Source organism: Pristiophorus japonicus, chromosome 4 (assembly GCF_044704955.1).
Source record: "Pristiophorus japonicus isolate sPriJap1 chromosome 4, sPriJap1.hap1, whole genome shotgun sequence".
In the NCBI taxonomy this organism is placed as follows: Eukaryota; Metazoa; Chordata; class Chondrichthyes; family Pristiophoridae; genus Pristiophorus; species Pristiophorus japonicus.
Genome location: NC_091980.1, coordinates 72,144,768 through 72,164,431, shown reverse-complemented (window position 1 = coordinate 72,164,431; position 19,664 = coordinate 72,144,768). Strand labels below are relative to the sequence as shown.

Below are 19,664 nucleotides of genomic sequence, written 5' to 3'. Positions count from 1 at the left end.
GAGAGAAGTAGAGTTAACATTTCAGGTCGATGACAAAGGTTTGTGATTTCTGTTTATAGCCACATGAATCAAAATGCACCACAAAAGTGGAATAATTAGATTGCAATATTATATTAAATAGTTACATTAAATAGCAATATTTAAAAGCAATCATTTAAAGAAATATTCCAAAATTCTCAACAAATATACATTCCATTGAGAAATAAAAACTCTACAGAAAACGTGATCCACCTGTGGCTAACTAAATAAGGTAAGGATAGTATTAGGGAAGTAGCTTATAATATTGCAAAGAATAATAGTAAGCCTGAGGATTGGGAGAGCTTTAGAAACCAGCAAAGGATAACCAAAAAAAGAGAGAAAGGGAGAAAATAGAATAAGATTAAGTTAGCAAGAAATATAAAAACGGATTAAGAGCTTCTACAAATATGTAAAAAGGAAAAGAGTAGCAAAAGCAAGTGGGGGTCCCTTAGAGACTAAGACAGGAGAAATTATATTGGGGAACAAGGGTATGCCAGAGGTTTTAAACAAATATTTTGTATCTGTCCTCACAGCAGAAGACACAAAAAGTATACCAAAAATAGTGGGGAACCAGAGGGTTAATGAGAGTGAGGAACTTAAAAGTAATTCATATCAGTCGAGAAAAGGTACTTGAAAAACTAATGGGACTAAAAATCGACAAATCCCCTGGACATGATGGCCTACATCCTAAATAAAACATCTGCATTTATATATTAATATTGAGGGATAAATATTGGACAGGACACCGGGGATAACTCCCCTGCCTTTGTTCGAAATAGTGCCATGGGCTCTTTTAGGTCCACCTGAGAAAGCAGACAGGGCCTCGGTTTAATGTCTCGTCCGAAAGACCGCACCTCCAACAGTGCAACACTCCCTCAGCACTGCACTGGAGTGTCTCAAGTCCCTGGACTGAGACTTGAATCCACAGCCTTTTGACTCAAAGGCAAGAGCGCTACCCACTGAGCCACAGCTGATTGTATCCTAGGGTTCTAAAAGAGGTGGCTGCAGAGATTGTGTAACAACCTTTCATGTGGTTTCTTATTGAATGCCTTTTGGAAATTCAAATATACTACATCCACTGGTTCCTCTTTATCTACCCACTATATCCTCGAAAAGATATGTCAAACGTGATTTCCTTTTCATAAAACCATGTTGATTCTGCCTAATCATATTATGATTTTTTCAATGCCCTGTTACCACCACCTTAATAATGGATTCCAGCATTTTTCAGACGACTGATGTCAGGCTAACTGGTCTGTCGTTCTGTTTTCTCTCCGTTTTTGAATAGCAGTGTTACACTTGCTACCTTCTAATCCACTGGGGCCATTCCAGAATCTAGGGAATTTTGGAAGGTGACAACCAATGCATCCACTATCTCTGCAGCCACCTCTTTTAGAACCCTAGAATGGAGGCCATCAGGTCCAGGGGATTTGTCAGCTTTTAGTCCCATTAATTTCTCCAGCACATTTTCTTTACTATTGTTAATTGCTTTTAGTTCCTCGCTCTCATTGCCCCTTAGGTCTCCACTATTTCTGGTATGTTTTTGTGTCTTCTACTGTGGACAGACACAAAATATTGGTTTAAAGTCTCTGCCATTTCCTTATTCCCCGCTATATTTTCTCCTGTCTCTGGCTCTAAGGGACCCACATTTACTGTCACTACTCTCTTCCTTTTTACATACTTGTAGAAGCTTTTACAATCTGTTTTTATATTTCTTACTAATTTACCCTCATGTTCTATTTTCTCCTTCTTTACCAATTTTTTTGTCATTCTTTGCTGGTTTCTAAAACTCTCCCAATCCTCAGGCTTACTGCTCTTGGCAAAATTATACGCCTCTTTTAGTCTAATACTATCCTTAACTATCTTTAGTGAGCCATGGATGGATCACTTTTCCCATGGAGTTTTTATTTCTCAATGGAATGTATATTCATTGTGAATTATGAAATGTTTCTTTAAATATTCACCATTGCTTATCGATTGTCATACTTTTTAATCTAATTTCCCAATCTACCTTAGCCAACTCTCCCATCATACCTATGTAATTTGCTTCATTTAAGTTTAATACTCTAGTTTTCAGAATGGCAGGCAGTGACTAGTGGGGCACCGCAAGGTTCTGTGCTGGGGCTCCAGCTGTTTACATTGTATATTAATGATTTAGACGAGGGGATTAAATGTAGTATCTCCAAATTTGCGGATGACACTAAGTTGGGTGGCAGTGTGAGCTGCGAGGAGGATGCTATGAGGCTGCAGAGTGACTTGGATAGGTTAGGTGAATGGGCAAAAATGCATGGGAGATGAAGTATAATGTGGATAATTGTGAGGTTATCCACTTTGGTGGTAAAAACAGAGAGACAGACTATTATCTGAATGGGTGACAGACTAGGAAAAGGGGAGGTGCAACGAGACCTGGGTGTCATGGTACACCAGTCATTGAAGGTTGGCATGCAGGTACAGCAGGCGGTTAAGAAAGCAAATGGCATGTTGGCCTTCATAGCGAGGGGATTTGAGTACAGGGGCAGGGAGGTGTTGCTACAGTTGTACAGGGCCTTGGTGAGGCCACACCTGGAATATTGTGTAGTTTTGGTCTCCTAACTTGAGGAAGGACGTTCTTGCTATTGAGGGAGTGCAGCGAAGGTTCACCAGACTGATTCCCGGGATGGCGGGACTGACATAACAAGAAAGACTGGATCAACTGGGCTTGTATTCACTGGAGTTCAGAAGAATGAGAGGGGATCTCACAGAAACGTTTAAAATTCTGATGGGTTTAGACAGGTTAGATGCAGGAAGAATGTTCCCAATGTTTGGGAAGTCCAGAACCAGAGGTCACAGTCTAAGGATAAGGGGTAAGCCATTTAGGACCGAGATGAGGAGAAACTTCTTCACCCAGAGAGTGGTGAACCTGTGGAATTCTCTACCACAGAAAGTAGTTGAGGCCAATTCACTAAATATATTCAAAAAGGAGTTAGATGTAGTCCTTACTACTAGGGGGATCAAGGGGTATGGTGAGAAAGCAGGAACGGGGTACTGAAGTTGCATGTTCAGCCATGAACTCATTGAATGGCGGTGCAGGCTCGAAGGGCCGAATGGCCTACTCCTGCACCTGTTTTCTATGTTTCATACTTAAGTACTTTACTCTCGAACTTGATATGAATTTCTATCGTATGATCAATCTTCCCCAGAGGATCCCTTACTATGAGATTACTAATTAACTCTGTCTCATTATACAAGACAAGTAATGTTAATGGACTGATTATTCTGGCTATCATAGAATAGTACAGTGACAAAAAGGCAATTTGGCCCATTGAGCCTGTGCCAGCTCTTTCAAAGAGCAATCCAGTTTGTCCCACTCTCTTGCTCATTCCCCATATCCCTGCAAATATTTCTCCTTTATTTATCCAATTCCCTTTTGAAGGCTACTAATGAATCTGTATCCTAATCACTCGTTGCGTAAAAATAGTTTTCCTCGTGTCACCTTTGGTTCTTTTGCCAATCTCCTTAAATCTTTGCTCCCCTGTTGTCGACCCTTCACTCATTGGAAACGGTTTCTCTTTATTTATTCTATCTAAACCCTTCATGATCTTAAACACCTCTTAGCCTTCTCTGGTCTAAGGATAACAACCGCAGCTTCTCTGGACTATCCAGGTAACTATATAATTCCTCATTCTTGGGAACTATTCTAATAAATCTCTTCTGTGCCCCCTCCAAAGCCGCCTTTTCTTTCCGAAAATGTGGTGCCCAGAATTGGACACAGTACTCCAGCTGGGGCCAAACTAGTGTTTTATTTAAGTTTAGCACAGCATCCTGACTTTTGTATTCTATGCCTCCAATTATAAAGCCCAGAATCTCATGCTTTACCTGTCCTGCCACCTTCAAAGATTTGTGCACTAACACCCCCAAGTGTCTGCTTTTGCACGCCTTTAAAATTGTAACATTTAGCATGTATGGTCTCTCCTCATTCTTCCTACCAAAATGTATCACCACACATTTTTCTGCGTTGAATTTCATCTGCCAGGTGCCCGCCCATTCCACCAACCCGCCTATGTCTGCTTGAAGTCTATTATCTTCCTTACTGTTTACTACACTCCCAAGTTATGTTTAACACATTTTCTGGAGCTCTTTGAGGATGTAACGAACAGGGTGAATAAAGGGGAACCAGTGGATGTAGTATATTTGGACTTCCAGAAGGCATTTGACAAGGTGCCACATATAAGGTTACTGCACAAGATAAAAGTTCACATAGTTGGGGGTAATATATTAGCATGGATAGACAATTAGCTAACTTACAGAGAACAGAGAGTTGGGATAAATGGTTCATTCTCTGGTTGGCAATCAGTAACTAGTGGGGTGTTGCAGGGATCAGTGCTGGGACCCCAACTATTTACAATGTATATTAACGACTTGGAAGAAGGGACTGAGTGTAACATAACCAAGTTTGCTGACGATACAAAGATGGGAGGAAAAACAATGTGTGAGGGGGACACAAAAAATCTGCAAAAGGACATAGACAGGCTAAGTGAGTGGGCAAAAATTTGGCAGATGGAGTATAATGTCAGAAAGTGTGTGGTCATGCACTTTGGCAGAAAAAAAATCAAACAGCAAGTTATTATTTAAATGGAGAAAGATTGCGAAGTGCCGCAGTATAGCGGGACCTGGGGGTACTTGTGCATGAAACACAAAAGGATAGTATGGAGGTACAGCGAGTGATCAGAAAGGCCAATGGTAACTTGGCCTTTATTGCAAAGGGGATGGAGTATAAAATCAGGGAAGTCTTGCTACAGCTATACAGGGTATTGGTGAAGCCACACCTGGAATACTGCGTGCAGTTTTGGTTTCCGTATTTACGAAAGGATATACTTGCTTTGGAGGCAGTTCAGAGAAGGTTCACTAGGTTGATTCCGGGGATGAGGGGGTTGACTTACAAGGAAAGGTTGAGTAGGTTGGGCCTCTATTCATTGGAAGTCAGAAGAGTGAGAGGTGACCTTATCGAAACGTATAAAATTATGAGGAAACTTGACGAGGTGGATGCAGAGAGGATGATTCCACTGATGGGGGAGACTAGAACTAGAGGCCATGATCTTAGAATGAGGGGCCGCCCATTTAAAACAGTGATGAGGAGAAATTTCTTCTCTGAGGGTTGTAAATCTGTGGAATTCGCTGCCTCGGAGAGCTGTGGAAGCTGGGACATTGAATAAATTTAAGACAGGAATAGACAGTTTCTTAAACGATAAGGGGTTATGGGGAGCGTGCGGGGAAGTGGAGCTGAGTCCATGATCAGATCAGCCATGATCTTCTTGAATGGCGGAGCAGGCTCGAGGGGTCGTATGTCCTACTCCTGCTCCTATTTCTTATGTTCTTATCTGCAAATTTTGAACTTGTGCTCTGTACCCCCAAGTCCAACTCATTAATATATATCAAAAACAGCAATGATCGTAGTCCAAAAAACAGCTACAGGGTATTCACCACAAGTCTCTGTTTTCTATCCCTTAGCCAATTTTGTATACATGCTGCTACTACCCCTTTTATCCCGTGGGCTTTAATCTTGCTAACAAACCTAGGATGTGGTACTTTATCAAACACGTTTTGGAAGTCCATATACACAATATCAACTGCACTGCCCTCATTCACCCTCTCTGTTCCCTTATAGATTCACAATTTTCCATATTTTTATGGATATCTGTCTGTACATGTTGAAATTGCTGTAAATGAAAACATTTTGAATTCTTTTTATAGATTTTTAAATACCTGTTTAAACTATTGTGGAAATGTTACAGTTACTTGTTTTTAAACTCCCGAGCTTGCATGTGACTTAAGTCTTGTTCCTGGATTTAATCTTTTTCTTTAACTTTCAGCTTGGCAACATTGGCAAAATTCTTTAATTAGTCATATTTTCATCAAGCTGTACAGCTTTTCTAGAACTTCCTGCTACTTACTACTGCAGGTCCAACCTACTTTTAGCAGACTTGATGTAGCCACTCTCTGCTGTCAAAATGTCAAAAGGTCAGAACATAATTGGTTATGCTAAAAAGGTTCATTTTCAAGATGCAAATGTTGAGCTTTCTACATCAGACCAGTCTCCTACTGTTCAAATAGAACTCGAGAAACTGGGCCAAATTCCATTTGGTACAATACATTTAAGAAGAGATCAGAAAATTGAGCAAGATGTGGAACCCTGTCACAGCTTTGAACTGCAAGGTGTTCGACTGCAATCTCCATGCCATACTTCAGGTGATGCTGCATCTTGCAAAATCAACACTGCTAACAGTAATTTGCCTTTCTTTGACGCTGGACATCAAAAGCAGCTGTTGTCATGTAGTAAGAAACCAGTTGGTCCACAGAAGACTAGTAACATTTTAGCTGCCCTTGGCCTTTCATCTAAGGATCTGGATGAAGTAAAGAGCTATCCTAAAGACAAACTTACACTTGACTCCTTGCCGAAGATACTGAAGCAGATTAAAAAGAAAAGAGCATCTTTGAAACACAGCAAAGGTGACAGTTCTCCACAACAAAGCCATTCCAACAGGACTTCTCGTGATAATGGGATTGAAGTAAAACCATCCAAAAAAAGGAGTTCTGAAAGTCGAGACACTGTGCGCAAACCTCTGGTTAACTATGGCTATGATCCTTCCTCTGGAGAGTCAAGTCCTAGATCTGAACAGGAAGGAATAAGTGGCGATGGTGTTCATAAAAAAAAGAGGCATTTTTCTGAGTCACCACATCGCCTAAGTAAATTTGATACTGATTCCGAATCCGAATTCGATTATGAAGTAGTTGAGGAGCTTCCTTTTCCATGTGCAGAAGAACTGTCTCTCCTTGAGAGAAAACGGAGAACTCCTATTGAGCAAAACATAAAGGATTTTCTTGGTTATTTGCCAGTAATGCTCCCGCACTGTTGCTCACTGTGTGACAAAATAATCGATACTCTGCAGGTGAGTCACTTGATAATATCTAATTCTTTTGATTTCTAACATCATCTGTTCTCCCCGATTAAATTATAACATTGCAACTCATGGTTATGAATTTTTTATTGTTTTATTATACTGATAAACAAATCTAAATACTCATAAAATGTTGTTTGACAATTCTATTTCACTTAATTTTACTTGACCTCCACTTTGATTGTGAATAACTGTATCAGTGTTGCTGGCCCTCACATTTTATATCCAAATTTGTTCAAATGGAATCCAGAATAATAAATAAGTAACGGTAAGTTACAATGTTATAATCAAAACACGGAGTTTAGATGATGTCTTGTAAAATTGGCGCGACTTTTAAATGGAATTGTGGTAGCATTAACTCGAGACTGCCACATTTGAGCTATGGTACACTTTAATCAGCTAGCCTGTGATCAACTTCTCTATACAATGCACATTTACATGCTATTGCTCAATTTATTGTATATGAACAAAATTCATTCTACTTCATATAGTCTTGGATAAAAATAATTCTGGTTTCTGTGAAGCTAAAATGTATGTTGTTTATAATTGTCCCATCTCGTATCAAAACAATCTAATCTTTTTTTTATGTTGTGCAGGACTGGAATGAACATCTGAATGATTCATTACATAAACTACGTTGCCTGCTACTTCAGAGAGTGTATGTAATTTGCTAACTTAATGTTAGGAATTGATCAATTCATCCATTACACAAGCTACCTTGCCTGCTAATTTAGAAAGTGCATGTCATTTATTAACTTTTTGTTCAGAACTGATCAATGACCTCTGTGCTTTCACCAATACATTTTTTATGGTTGGCGTATGAGGTTTCATGATGCTTACATAAGATACGCTGATCTGATTTTGTGACATTATTGCTGAAATTATACTATGGGTATCATTGATGTTTTACATGTTGCAGCCTAATTTCAAACAGTGCTAAAATTAACATCCTATGTTCACGCATACATATATTCTTTCAGTCACAGTACAAGTTATGTATAAAATTTACTGTTCTAATTTTATTTTGATGTGTAGAAATAAGGTAATTTTGAGTACTCCCTGCTGTATATAAACATATTGTAGGGGGTGTTGTGTACTTGTAGAGGAGATAGACTTGGGGGGGGGGGGGGAAGAGAGCGAGGGCGGGGGGCGGGGGGGAGAGAGCGAGAGGGAGCGGGGGGGGAGAGAGCGAGGGGGGGGAGAGAGCGGGGGGGGAGAGAGCGAGGGGGGGGGCGGGGGGGAGAGAGTGAGGGGGGGGAGAGAGCGGGGGGGAGAGAGCGGGGGGGAGAGAGCGAGGGGGGGGCGGGGGGAGAGCGCGAGGGGGGGCGGGGGGAGAGCGCGAGGGGGGGCGGGGGGAGAGCGCGAGGTAGGGCGGGGGGGTGAGCGCGAGGTGGGGCGGGGGGGAGAGCGCGAGGTGGGGGGGGTGGAGAGCGCGGGGGGAGGAGAGCGAGGGATGGGGGGGAAGAGAGCGACGTGGGGGGGTGGGGAGAGCGAGGTGGGGGTGGGGTGGGGGGGGGAAGAGAGCGAGGTGGGGGGGAAGGGGAGAGCGAGGTCGAGGTGGGGGGGAAGGGGAGAGCGAGGTCGGGGTGGGGGGGTAGGGTGAATGCGAGGTGGGGGCGGGGTGGGGGGGGAGGGAGAGAGCGAGGTGGGGGCGGAGAGCGAGGTGGGGGCAGGGTGGGGGGGAGAGCAAGGTGGTGGCGGGGTGGAGGGGGGAGAGCGAGGTGGGAGGGGGAGAGCGAGGTGGGGGGGGAGAGCGAGGTGTGGGCGGGGGTGCGAGAGCGCGAGGGGGGGCGGGGGGGGAGAGAGCGACGTAGGTGGGGGTGGGGCGAGCGGGGTGGGGGTGGGGAGTGCGAGGTAGGGGGGGAAGAGAGCGAGGTGGGTGCGGGGTGGGGGGGGGGAAGAGAGCGAGGTGGGGGGGAAGGGGAGAGCGAGGTCGGGGTGGGGGGGGTAGGGGGAATGCGAGGTGGGGGTGGGGTGGGGGGTGAGGGGGAGAGCGAGGTGGGGGCGGGGTGGGGCGGAGAGCGAGGTGGGGGCGGGGTAGGGGGGAGAGCGAGGTGGTGGCGGGGTGGAGGGGGGAGAGCGTGGAGGGGGGAGAGCGAGGTGGGGGCGGGGTGGCGTGGGAGGGGGAGAGCGAGGTGGGGGGGTGAGCGAGGTGTGGGTGGGGGAGGGTGAGCGAGGTGTGGGTGGGGGGGGAGGGCAGGGTGGGGGGGAGAGCGAGGTGTGGGTGGGGGGGAGAGCGAGGTGGGGGCAGGGTGGGGGGGGGTGAGTGAGGTGTGGGTGGGGGGAGAGCGAGGTGGGGGCAGGGTGGGGGGGGTGAGTGAGGTGTGGGTGGGGGGGGTGAGCGAGGTGTGGGTGGGGGGGGGTGAGCGAGGTGTGGGTGGGGGGGGGAGAGCGAGGTGTGGGTGGGGGGGGGAGAGCGAGGTGTGGGTGGGGGGGGGAGAGCGAGGTGTGGGTGGGGGGGGGAGAGCGAGGTGTGGGTGGGGGGGGGGAGAGCGAGGTGTGGGTGGGGGGGGGGAGAGCGAGGTGTGGGTGGGGGGGGGGAGAGCGAGGTGTGGGTGGGGGGGGGGAGAGCGAGGTGTGGGTGGGGGGGGGGGAGAGCGAGGTGTGGGTGGGGGGGGGGAGAGCGAGGTGTGGGTGGGGGGGGGGAGAGCGAGGTGTGGGTGGGGGGGGGAGAGCGAGGTGTGGGTGGGGGGGGGAGAGCGAGGTGTGGGTGGGGGGGGGGAGAGCGAGGTGTGGGTGGGGGGGGGGAGAGCGAGGTGTGGGTGGGGGGGGGGAGAGCGAGGTGTGGGTGGGGGGGGGGAGAGCGAGGTGTGGGTGGGGGGGGGGAGAGCGAGGTGTGGGTGGGGGGGGGAGAGCGAGGTGTGGGTGGGGGGGGGGAGAGCGAGGTGTGGGTGGGGGGGGGGGAGAGCGAGGTGTGGGTGGGGGGGGGGGAGAGCGAGGTGGGGGTGGGGAGAGCGAGGTGGGGGCGGGGTGGGGGGGGAAGAGAGCGAGGTGGGGGCGGGCTGGGGGGGGAAGAGAGCGAGGTGGGGGGGAAGGGGAGAGCGAGGTCGAGGTGGGGGGGAAGGGGAGAGCGAGGTCGGGGTGGGGGGGTAGGGTGAATGCGAGGTGCGGGCGGGGTGGGGGGGAGGGGGAGAGCGAGGTGGGGGCAGGGTGGGGGGGAGAGCAAGGTGGTGGCGGGGTGGAGGGGGGAGAGCGAGGTGGGAGGGGGAGAGCGAGGTGTGGGCGGGGGTGGAGAGCGCGAGGGGAGGATAGCGAGGGGGGGCGGGGGGGAGAGCGAGGTGGGGGTGGGGCGAGCGGGGTCGAAGTGGGGAGAGCAAGGTAGTAGGGGAAGAGAGCGAGGTGGGGGCGGGGTTGGGGGGGGAAGAGAGCGAGGTGGGGGGGGAAGGGGAGAGCGAGGTCGGGGTGGGGGGGGTAGGGGGAATGCGAGGTGGGGGCGGGGTGGGGGGGGAGGGGGAGAGCGAGGTGGGGCGGAGAGCGAGGTGGGGGCGGGGTGGGGCGGAGAGCGAGGTGGGGGCGGGGTGGGGGGGAGAGCGAGGTGGTGGCGGGGTGGAGGGGGGAGAGCGAGGTGGGGGCGGGGTGGCGTGGGAGGGGGAGAGCGAGGTGGGGGGGGGAGAGCGAGGTGGGGGCAGGGTGGGGGGTTGAGCAAGGTGTGGGTGGGGGGGGGAGGGCGAGGTGTGGGTGGGGGGGGAGAGCGAGGTGGGGGCAGGGTGGGGGGGGTGAGCGAGGTGTGGGTGGGGGGGGGGTGAGCGAGGTGTGGGTGGGGGGGGGGAGAGCGAGGTGTGGGTGGGGGGGGGAGAGCGAGGTGTGGGTGGGGGGGGGAGAGCGAGGTGTGGGTGGGGGGGGGGAGAGCGAGGTGTGGGTGGGGGGGGAGAGCGAGGTGTGGGTGGGGGGGGGAGAGCGAGGTGTGGGTGGGGGGGGAGAGCGAGGTGTGGGTGGGGGGGGGAGAGCGAGGTGTGGGTGGGCGGGGGAGAGCGAGGTGTGGGTGGGGGGGGGAGAGCGAGGTGTGGGTGGGGGGGAGAGCGAGGTGTGGGTGGGGGGGGAGAGCGAGGTGTGGGTGGGGGGGGAGAGCGAGGTGTGGGTGGGGGGGGAGAGCGAGGTGTGGGTGGGGAGGGGAGAGCGAGGTGTGGGTGGGGAGGGGAGAGCGAGGTGTGGGTGGGGGGGGGAGAGCGAGGTGTGGGTGGGGGGGGGAGAGCGAGGTGTGGGTGGGGGGGGGAGAGCGAGGTGTGGGCGGGGGGGAGAGAGCGATGTGGGCGGGGGGGAGAGCGAGGTGGGGGTGGGGCGAGCGGGGTGGGGGTGGGGAGAGCAAGGTAGGGGGGGAAGAGAGCGAGGTGGGGGCGGGGTTGGGGGGGGAAGAGAGCGAGGTGGGGGGGGAAGGGGAGAGCGAGGTGGGGGCGGGGTGGGGGGGGGAGGGGGAGAGCGAGGTGGGGCGGAGAGCGAGGTGGGGGCGGAGAGCGAGGTGGGGGCGGGGTGGGGCGGAGAGCGAGGTGGGGGCGGGGTGGGGGGGAGAGCGAGGTGGTGGCGGGGTGGAGGGGGGAGAGCGAGGTGGGGGCGGGGTGGCGTGGGAGGGGGAGAGCGAGGTGGGCGGGGGGGGAGAGCGAGGTGTGGGCGGGGGGGGGAGAGCGAGGTGTGGGCGGGGTGGGGGGGTGAGCAAGGTGTGGGTGGGGGGGGCGAGGTGTGGGTGGGGGGGGGAGGGCGAGGTGTGGGTGGGGGGGGGAGGGCGAGGTGTGGGTGGGGGGGGGAGAGCGAGGTGTGGGTGGAGGGGGGAGAGCGAGGTGTGGGTGGAGGGGGGAGAGCGAGGTGTGGGTGGGTGGGGGAGAGCGAGGTGTGGGTGGGTGGGGGAGAGCGAGGTGTGGGTGGGGGGGAGAGCGAGGTGTGGGTCGGGGGGGGAGAGCGAGGTGGGGGCGGGGTGGGAGGTGTGGGCGAGGGGGGGGGGGAGAGCGAGGTGGGGGCGGGGTGGGAGGTGTGGGCGGGGGTGGGAGGTGTGGGCAGGGAGGGGAGAGCGAGGTGGGGACGGTGTGGGAGGTGTGGGCGGGGGTGGGAGGTGTGGGCAGGGGGGGGAGAGCGAGGTGGGGAGGTGTGGGCGGGGCGGGGTGGGAGGTGTGGGCGGGGGGGGAGAGCGAGGTGGGGGCGGGGTGGGGGGGGTGAGCGAGGTGGGGGCGGGGTGGGGGGGGTGAGCGGGGTGGGGGGGGTGAGCGGGGTGGGGGCGGTGAGCGGGGTGGGGGGGGTGAGCGAGGTGGGGGCGGGGTGGGGGGGGTGAGCGAGGTGGGGGCGGGGTGTGGGGGGTGAGCGAGGTGGGGCGGGGTGGGGGGGTGAGCGAGGTGGTGGCGGGGTGAGCGAGGTGGGGGCAGGGTGGGCGGGGTGGGCGGGGTGAGCGAGGTGGGGGCAGGGTGGGCGGTGTGAGCGAGGTGGGGGGGGGTGAGCGGAGTGGGGGGGGTGGGGGGGTGGGGGGGTGAGCGAGGTGGGGGCAAGGTGGGGGGGTGAGCGAGGTGGGGGAGTGGTGGGGGGGGTGAGCGAGGTGGGGGAGTGGTGGGGGGGGTGAGCGAGGTGGGGGCGGGGTGGGGGGGGTGAGCGGGGTGGGGGGGGTGAGCGAGGTGGGAGCTGGGTGAGCGGGGTGGGAGGGGTGAGCGAGGGGGGGGCGGGGTGGGGGGGGTGAGCGAGGTGAGGGCGGGGTGGCGGGGGTGAGCGAGGTGGGGGGGTGAGCGAGGTGGGGGCGGGGTGGGGGGGGTGAGCGAGGTGGAGGGGGGTGAGCGAGGTGGGGGCGGGGTGGGGGACGGTGTGCGAGGTGGGGGCGGGGTGGGGGGGTGAGCGAGGTGGGGGCGGGGTGAGTAAGGTGGGGGCGGGGTGGGGGGGGTGAGCGAGGTGGGGGCGGGGTGGGGGTGGGGGCGGGGTGGGGGGGTGAGCGAGGTGGGGGGGGGCGGGGTGGGGGGTGGTGAGCGAGGTGGGGGGTGGTGAGCGAGGTGGGGTGGTGAGCGAGGTGGGGGCGGGGTGGGGGGGGGTGAGCGAGGTGGGGGCGGGGGGGTGAGCGAGGTGGGGGCGGGGTGGGGGGCGGTGAGCGAGGTGGGGGCGGGGTGGGGGGGGTGAGCGAGGTGGGGGCGGTGAGCGAGGTGGGGGCGGGGTGGGGGGAGTGAGCGAGGTGGGGGCGGGGTGGGGGGGTGAGCGAGGTGGGGGCGGGGTGGGGGGGTGAGCGAGGTGGGGGCGGGGGGGGTGAGAGCGAGGTCGGGGTGGGAGGTGTGGGCAGGGGGGGGAGAGCGAGATGGGGAGGTGTGGGCGGGGGGGGAGAGCGAGGTGGGGGCGGGGGGGGAGAGCGAGTTGTGGGTGGGGGGGGGAGAGCGAGGTGTGGGTGGGGGGGGAGAGCGAGGTGTGGGTGGGGGGGGAGAGCGAGGTGTGGGTGGGGGGGGGAGAGCGAGGTGTGGGTGGGGGGGGAGAGCGAGGTGTGGCTGGGGGGGGAGAGCGAGGTGTGGGTGGGGGGGGGAGAGCGAGGTGTGGGTGGAGGGGGGAGAGCGAGGTGTGGGTGGAGGGGGGAGAGCGAGGTGTGGGTGGGGGGGGGGAGAGCGAGGTGTGGGTGGGTGGGGGAGAGCGAGGTGTGGGTCGGGGGGGGAGAGCTAGGTGTGGGTGGGGGGGGGAGAGCGAGGTAGGGGCGGGGTGGGAGGTGTGGGCGGGGGGGGGGAGAGCGAGGTGGGGGCGGGGTGGGAGGTGTGGGCGGGGGTGGGAGGTGTGGGCAGGGGGGGGAGAGCGAGGTGGGGAGGTGTGGGCGGGGCGGGGTGGGAGGTGTGGGCGGGGGGGGAGAGCGAGGTGGGGGCGGGGTGGGGGGGGTGAGCGAGGTGGGGGCGGGGTGGGGGGGGGTGAGCGAGGTGGGGGCGGGGTGGGGGGGGTGAGCGGGGTGGGGGGGGTGAGCGGGTGGGGGCGGTGAGCGAGGTGGGGGGGGTGAGCGAGGTGGGGGGGGTGAGCGGGGTGGGGGCGGTGAGCGAGGTGGGGGGGGTGAGCGAGGTGGGGGCGGGGTGGGGGGGGTGAGCGAGGTGGGGGCGTGGTGTGGGGGGTGAGCGAGGTGGGGGCGGGGTGGGGGGGGTGAGCGGGGTGGGGGGGGTGAGCGGGGTGGGGGCGGTGAGCGAGGTGGGGGGGGTGAGCGAGGTGGGGGCGGGGTGGGGGGGGTGAGAGAGGTGGGGGCGGGGTGTGGGGGGTGAGCGAGGTGGGGGCGGGGTGGGGGGGGTGAGCGAGGTGGGGGCGGGGTGGGGGGGTGAGCGAGGTGGGGGCGGGGTGGGGGGGGTGAGCGAGGTGGGGGCGGGGTGGGGGGGGTGAGCGAGGTGGGGGCGGGGTGGGGGGGGTGAGCGAGGTGGGGGCGGGGTGGGGGGGGTGAGCGAGGTGGTGGCGGGGTGAGCGAGGTGGGGGCGGGGTGAGCGAGGTGGGGGCGGGGTGGGGGTGAGCGAGGTGGGGGCGGTGTGGCGGGGTGAGCGAGGTGGGTGGGGGTGGGGGAGGGTGAGCGAGGTGGTGGGGGGGTGGGGGAGGGTGAGCGAGGGGGTGAGGGGGTGGGGGGGTGAGCGAGGTGGGGGCGGGGTGGGGGGGGTGAGCGAGGTGGGAGCTGGGTGAGCGGGGTGGGGGGGTGAGCGAGGGGGGGCGGGGTGGGGGGGGTGAGCGAGGTGAGGGCGGGGTGGCGGGGGTGAGCGAGGTGGGGGGGGTGAGCGAGGTGGGGGCAGGGTGAGCGAGGTGGGGGCAGGGTGGGGGTGGGGGCAGGGCGGGGGGGTGAGCGAGGTGGGGGCGGGGTGAGTAAGGTGGGGGCGGGGTGGGGGGGGTGAGCGAGGTGGGGGCGGGGTGGGGGGGTGAGCGAGTGGGGGGGGGCGGGGGTGGGGGGTGGTGAGCGAGGTGGGGTGGTGAGCGAGGTGGGGGCGGGGTGGGGGGGGGGTGAGCGAGGTGGGGGCGGGGTGGGGGGGGGGTGAGCGAGGTGGGCGGGGGGGGGGCGGGGTGGGGGCGGGGGTGGGGGGGGTGAGCGAGGTGGGGCGGGGTGGGGGGGTGAGCGAGGAGGTGGGGGGGTGAGCGAGGTGGGGGCGGGGGGGGTGAGAGCGAGGTGGGGGCGGGGTGGGAGGTGTGGGCAGGGGGGGGAGAGCGAGATGGGGAGGTGTGGGCGGGGGGGGAGAGCGAGGTGGGGGCGGGGTGGGAGGTGTGGGCAGGGGGGGGAGAGCGAGGTGGGGACGGGGTGGGAGGTGTGGGCGGGGGTGGGAGGTGTAGGCGGGGGGGGAAGAGCGAGGTGGGGGCGGGGTGGGGGGGGTGAGCGAGGTGGTGGGGGGGTGGGGGGGTGAGCGAGGTGGGGGCGGGGTGGGGGGGTGAGCGAGGTGGGGGCGGGGTGGGGGGGGGTGAGCGAGGTGGGGGCGGGGTGGGGGGGTGAGCGGGGTGGGGGGGTGAGCGAGGTGGGGGCGGGGTGGGGGGGGGGTGAGCGAGGTGTGGGGGGGGTGGGTGGGGGCGGGGTGGGAGGTGTGGGCAGGGGGGGGAGAGCGAGATGGGGAGGTGTGGGCGAGGGGGGAGAGCGAGGTGGGGGCGGGGTGGGAGGTGTGGGCAGGGGGGGGGGAGAGCGAGGTGGGGACGGGGTGGGAGGTGTGGGCGGGGGTGGGAGGTGTAGGCGGGGGGGGAAGAGCGAGGTGGGGGGCGGTGAGCGAGGTGGTGGGGGGGTGGGGGGGGTGAGCGAGGTGGGGGCGGGGTGGGGGGGTGAGCGAGGTGGGGGTGGGGTGGGGGGGGGTGAGCGAGGTGGGGGCGGGGTGCGAGGTGGGGGCGGGGTGGGGGGGTGAGCGGGGTGGGGGGGTGAGCGAGGTGGGGGCGGGGTGGGGGGGGTGAGCGAGGTGTGGGGGGGGTGAGCGAGGTGGGGGCGGCGTTTGGGGGGGTGAGCGAGGTGGGGGCGGGGTGAGCGAGGTAGGGGCAGGGTGGGCGGGGTGATCGAGGTGGGGGCAGGGTGGGCGGGATGAGCGAGGTGGGGGCAGAGTGGGCGGGGTGAGCGAGGTGGGGCAGGGTGGGGGGGTGAGCGGGGTGGGGGGGATGAGCAGGGTGGGGGGGGTGAGCGAGGTAGGGGGGGTGAGCGAGGTGGGGGCGGGGTGGGGGGGTGAGCGAGGTGGGGGCGGGTGAGCGAGGTGGGGGCGGGGTGGGGGGGTGAGCGAGGTGGTGGGGGGGTGGGCGGGGTGAGCGAGGTGGGGGCAGGGTGGGGGGGGGTGAGCGGAGTGGGGGGGGTGGGGGATGAGCGAGGTGGGGGTGAGGTGGGGGGAGTGAGCGGGGGGGGTGAGCGAGGTGGGGGCGGGTGAGCGAGGTGGGGGCGGGGTGGGGGGTGGTGAGCGAGGTGAGGGCGGGGTGGGGGGGGTGAGCGAGGTGGGGGCGGGGTGGGGGGGGGTGAGCGAGGTGGGGGCGGGGTGGGGGGGCGTGGGCGGGGTGGGGGGGTGAGCGAGGTGGGGGCAGGGTGGGGGTGGGGGCAGGGTGGGGGGGTGAGCGAGGTGGGGGCGGGGTGAGCAAGGTGGGGGCGGGGTGGTGGGGTGAGGGGGGTGGGCGGGGTGGGGGGTGGTGAGCGAGGGGGTGGGCGAGGTGGGGGCGGGGTGGGGGGGTGAGCGGGGTGGGGGGGTGATCGAGTTGTGGGCGGGGGGGAGAGCGAGGTGTGGGTGGGGGGGGAGAGCGAGGTGTGAGTGGGGGGGGGAGAGCGAGGTGTGGGTGGGGGGGGGAGAGCGAGGTGTGGGTGGGAGAGCGAGGTGTGAGTGGGGGGGGGAGAGCGAGGTGTGAGTGGGGGGGGGAGAGCGAGGTGTGAGTGGGGGGGGGGGAGAGCGAGGTGTGAGGGGGGAGGGGAGAGCGAGGTGTGGGTGGGGGGGGGAGAGCGAGGTGTGAGTGGGGGGGGGGGAGAGCGAGGTGTGGGTGTGGGGGGGGGAGAGCGAGGTGTGGGTGGGGGGGGGGAGAGCGAGGTGTGGGCGAGGGGGGGGGAGGAGAGCGAGGTGGGGGCGGGGTGGGAGGTGTGGGCAGGGGGGGGCGGGGTGGGGGGGGGTGAGCGAGGTGGGGGCGGGGGGGGGGGTGAGCGAGGTGGGGGCGGGGTGGGGGGGTGAGCGGGGTGGGGGCGGGGTGGGGGGAGTGAGCGAGGTGGGGGCGGGGTGGGGGGGGTGAGCGAGGTGGGGGCGGGGTGGGAGGTGGGGGCGGGGTGGGAGGTGTGGGCGGGGGTGGGAGGTGTGGGCAGGGGGGGAGAGCGAGGTGGGGACGGGGTGGGAGGGGGGGGGGAGAGCTAGGTGGGGGCGGGGTGGGGGGGGTGAGCGAGGTGGGGGCGGGGTGGGGGGGGTGAGCGAGGTGGGGGCGGGGTGCGGGGGGTGAGCGAGGTGGTGGGGGGGTGAGCGGGGTGGGGGGGGTGAGCGAGGTGGGGGCGGGGTGGGGGGGGGTGAGCGAGGTGTGAGCGGGGTGGGGGGGGTGAGCGAGGTGGGGGCGGGGTGGGGGGGTGAGCAAGGTGGGGGCGGGGTGAGCGAGGTGGGGGCAGGGTGGGCGGGGTGAGCGAGGTGGGGGCAGGGTGGGCGGGGTGGGGGCAGGGTGGGGGGGTGAGCAGGGTGGGGGGGTGGGGGGGGTGAGCGAGGTGGGTGGGGTAGGGGCGAGGTGGGGGCGGGGTGGGGGCAGGTGAGCGAGGTGGGGGCAGGGTGGGCGGGGTGAGCGAGGTGGGGGCGGGGTGGGGGGGGGGTGAGCAAGGTGAGGGCGGGGTGGGGGGGGTGAGCGAGGTGGGGGCGGGGTGGGGGGGGTGAGCGAGGCGGGGGTGGGGGGGTGAGCGAGATGGGGGCAGGGTGAGCGAGGTGGGGGCAGGGTGGGGGTGGTAGCAGGGGGGGGGGTGAGCGAGGTGGGGGCGGGGTGAGCAAGGTGGGGGCGGGGTGGGGGGGGTGAGCGAGGTGGGGGCGGGGTGGGGGGGGTGAGCGAGGTGGGGTTGGGTGGGCGGGGTGGGGGGTGGTGAGCAAGGTGGGGGGGTGAGCGGGGTGGGGGGGTGAGCGAGTTGGGGGCGGGGTGGGGGGGGTGAGCGAGGTGGGGGCGGGTTGGGGGGGGTGAGCGAGGTGGGGCCGGGGGGGGGGGTGAGCGAGGTTGGGGGGGGTGAGCGAGGTGGGGGCGGAGTGGGGGGTGAGCGAGGTGGGGGGGTGAGCGAGGTGGGGGCGGAGTGGGGGGGTGAGCGAGGTGGGGGCGGAGTGGGAGGGGGGTGGGGGCGGGGTGGTGGGGGTGAGCGAGGTGGGGGCGGGGGGGAGTGAGCGGGGTGGGGGGGGGTGAGCGAGGTGGGGGGCGGGGTGGGTGAGCGAAGTGGGGGACGGGGTGGGTGAGCGAAGTGGGGGGCGGGGCGGGGTGGGGGGCGGGGTGGGGGGGGTGAGCGAGGTGGGGGGCGGGGTGGGGGGTGGGTGAGCGAAGTGGGGGGCGGGGTGGGGTGGGGGGGTGAGCGAGGTGGGGGGCGGGGTGGGGGGTGAGCGAGGTGGTGGCGGGGTGGGGGGGGTGAGCGCGGGGGTGGGGGGGGTGAGCGAGGGGGTGGGGGGGTGAGCGAGTGGGTGGGGTGGGTGAGCGAGGTGGTGGTGGGGTGGGGGGGTGAGCGAGGTGGGGGGGGTGAGCGAGGGGTGAGCGGGGTGGGGGGGTGAGCGAGGTGGGGGCGGGGTGGGGGGGTGAGCGAGGTGGGGGCGGGGTGGGGGGGGGGTGAGCGAGGTGTGGGGGGGTGAGCCGAGGTGGGGGGGTGAATGAGGTGGGGGAGGGGTGGGGGGGGTGAGCGAGTGGGGGGGGGGTGAGCGAGGTGGGGGCGGGGTGGGGGGGGTGAGCGAGGTTGTGGCGGTGTGGGGGGGAGAGCGAGGTGTGGGTGGGGGGGGGGGGGGAGAGCGAGGTGTGGGCGGGGGGTGGGGAGAGCGAGGTGTGGGCGGGGGGGGGGAGAGCGAGGTGTGGGCGGGGGGGGGGGAGAGCGAGGTGTGGGCGGGGGGGGGGGGGAGAGCGAGGTGGAGGGGGCTGAGCGAGGTGGGGAGGGAGAGCGAGGTGTGGGTGGGGGGAGGGAGAGCGAGGTGTGGGTGGGGGGGGGGGCTGAGCGAGGTGGGGGCGGGGTGGGGAGGGGAGAGCGAGGTGTGGGTGGGGGAGGGGAGAGCGAGGTGTGGGTGCGGGAGGGAGAGCGAGGTGTGGGTGCGGGGGGGAGAGCGAGGTGTGGGGTGGGGGGGGAGAGCGAGGTGTGGGTGGGGGGGGGAGAGCGAGCTGTGGGCGGGGGGGAGAGCGAGGCGGGGGCGGGGGGGGGAGGTGTGGGCAGGGGGGGAGAGCGAGGTGGGGGCGGGGTGGGGGGAGTGAGCGAGGTTGGGGGGGGTGAGCGAGGTGGGGGGGTGAGCGAGGTGGGGAGGTGAGCGAGGTGTGGGCGGGGTGGGGGGGTGAGCGAGGTGGGGGCGAGGTGGGGGTGTGAGCGAGGTTGGGGAGGTGGGGGCGAGGTGGGGGTGTGAGCGAGGTTGGGAGGGGTGAGCGAGGTGGGGCGGTGGAGAGCGAGATGGGTGCTGGGTGGGGGGGAGAGAACGAGAGCGGGTGGGAGAGCGAGGTGGGGGCGGAGAGCGAGGTGGGGGCGGGGTGAGGGGAGAGAGCGAGGTGGGGGCGGGGTGGGGGGGAGAGCGAGGTGGGGGCAGGGGGTGGAGAGCTAGGTGAGGGCTGGGTGGGGGGGGAAGAGCGAGGTGGGGGCTGGGGGGGAGAGCGAGGTTGGGGGGAGAGCGAGGTGGGGGCGGGATGGGGGGGTGG

General features: G+C 62.3%; 1 protein-coding gene across 1 annotated transcript in view; it reads left to right on the top strand.

The window, feature by feature from the left end:
* LOC139262457 (matrin-3-like) overlaps positions 1-19,664 on the top strand; it is a 64,721-nt gene that overhangs the window by 1,847 nt on the left and 43,210 nt on the right. The window contains exons 2-3 of the mRNA XM_070877643.1: positions 5,868-6,944; positions 7,550-7,611. Coding sequence (XP_070733744.1) covers positions 6,006-6,944; positions 7,550-7,611 — 1,001 coding nt within the window. The 5' untranslated portion in view covers positions 5,868-6,005. The remainder of the gene's footprint in view (positions 1-5,867; positions 6,945-7,549; positions 7,612-19,664) is intronic.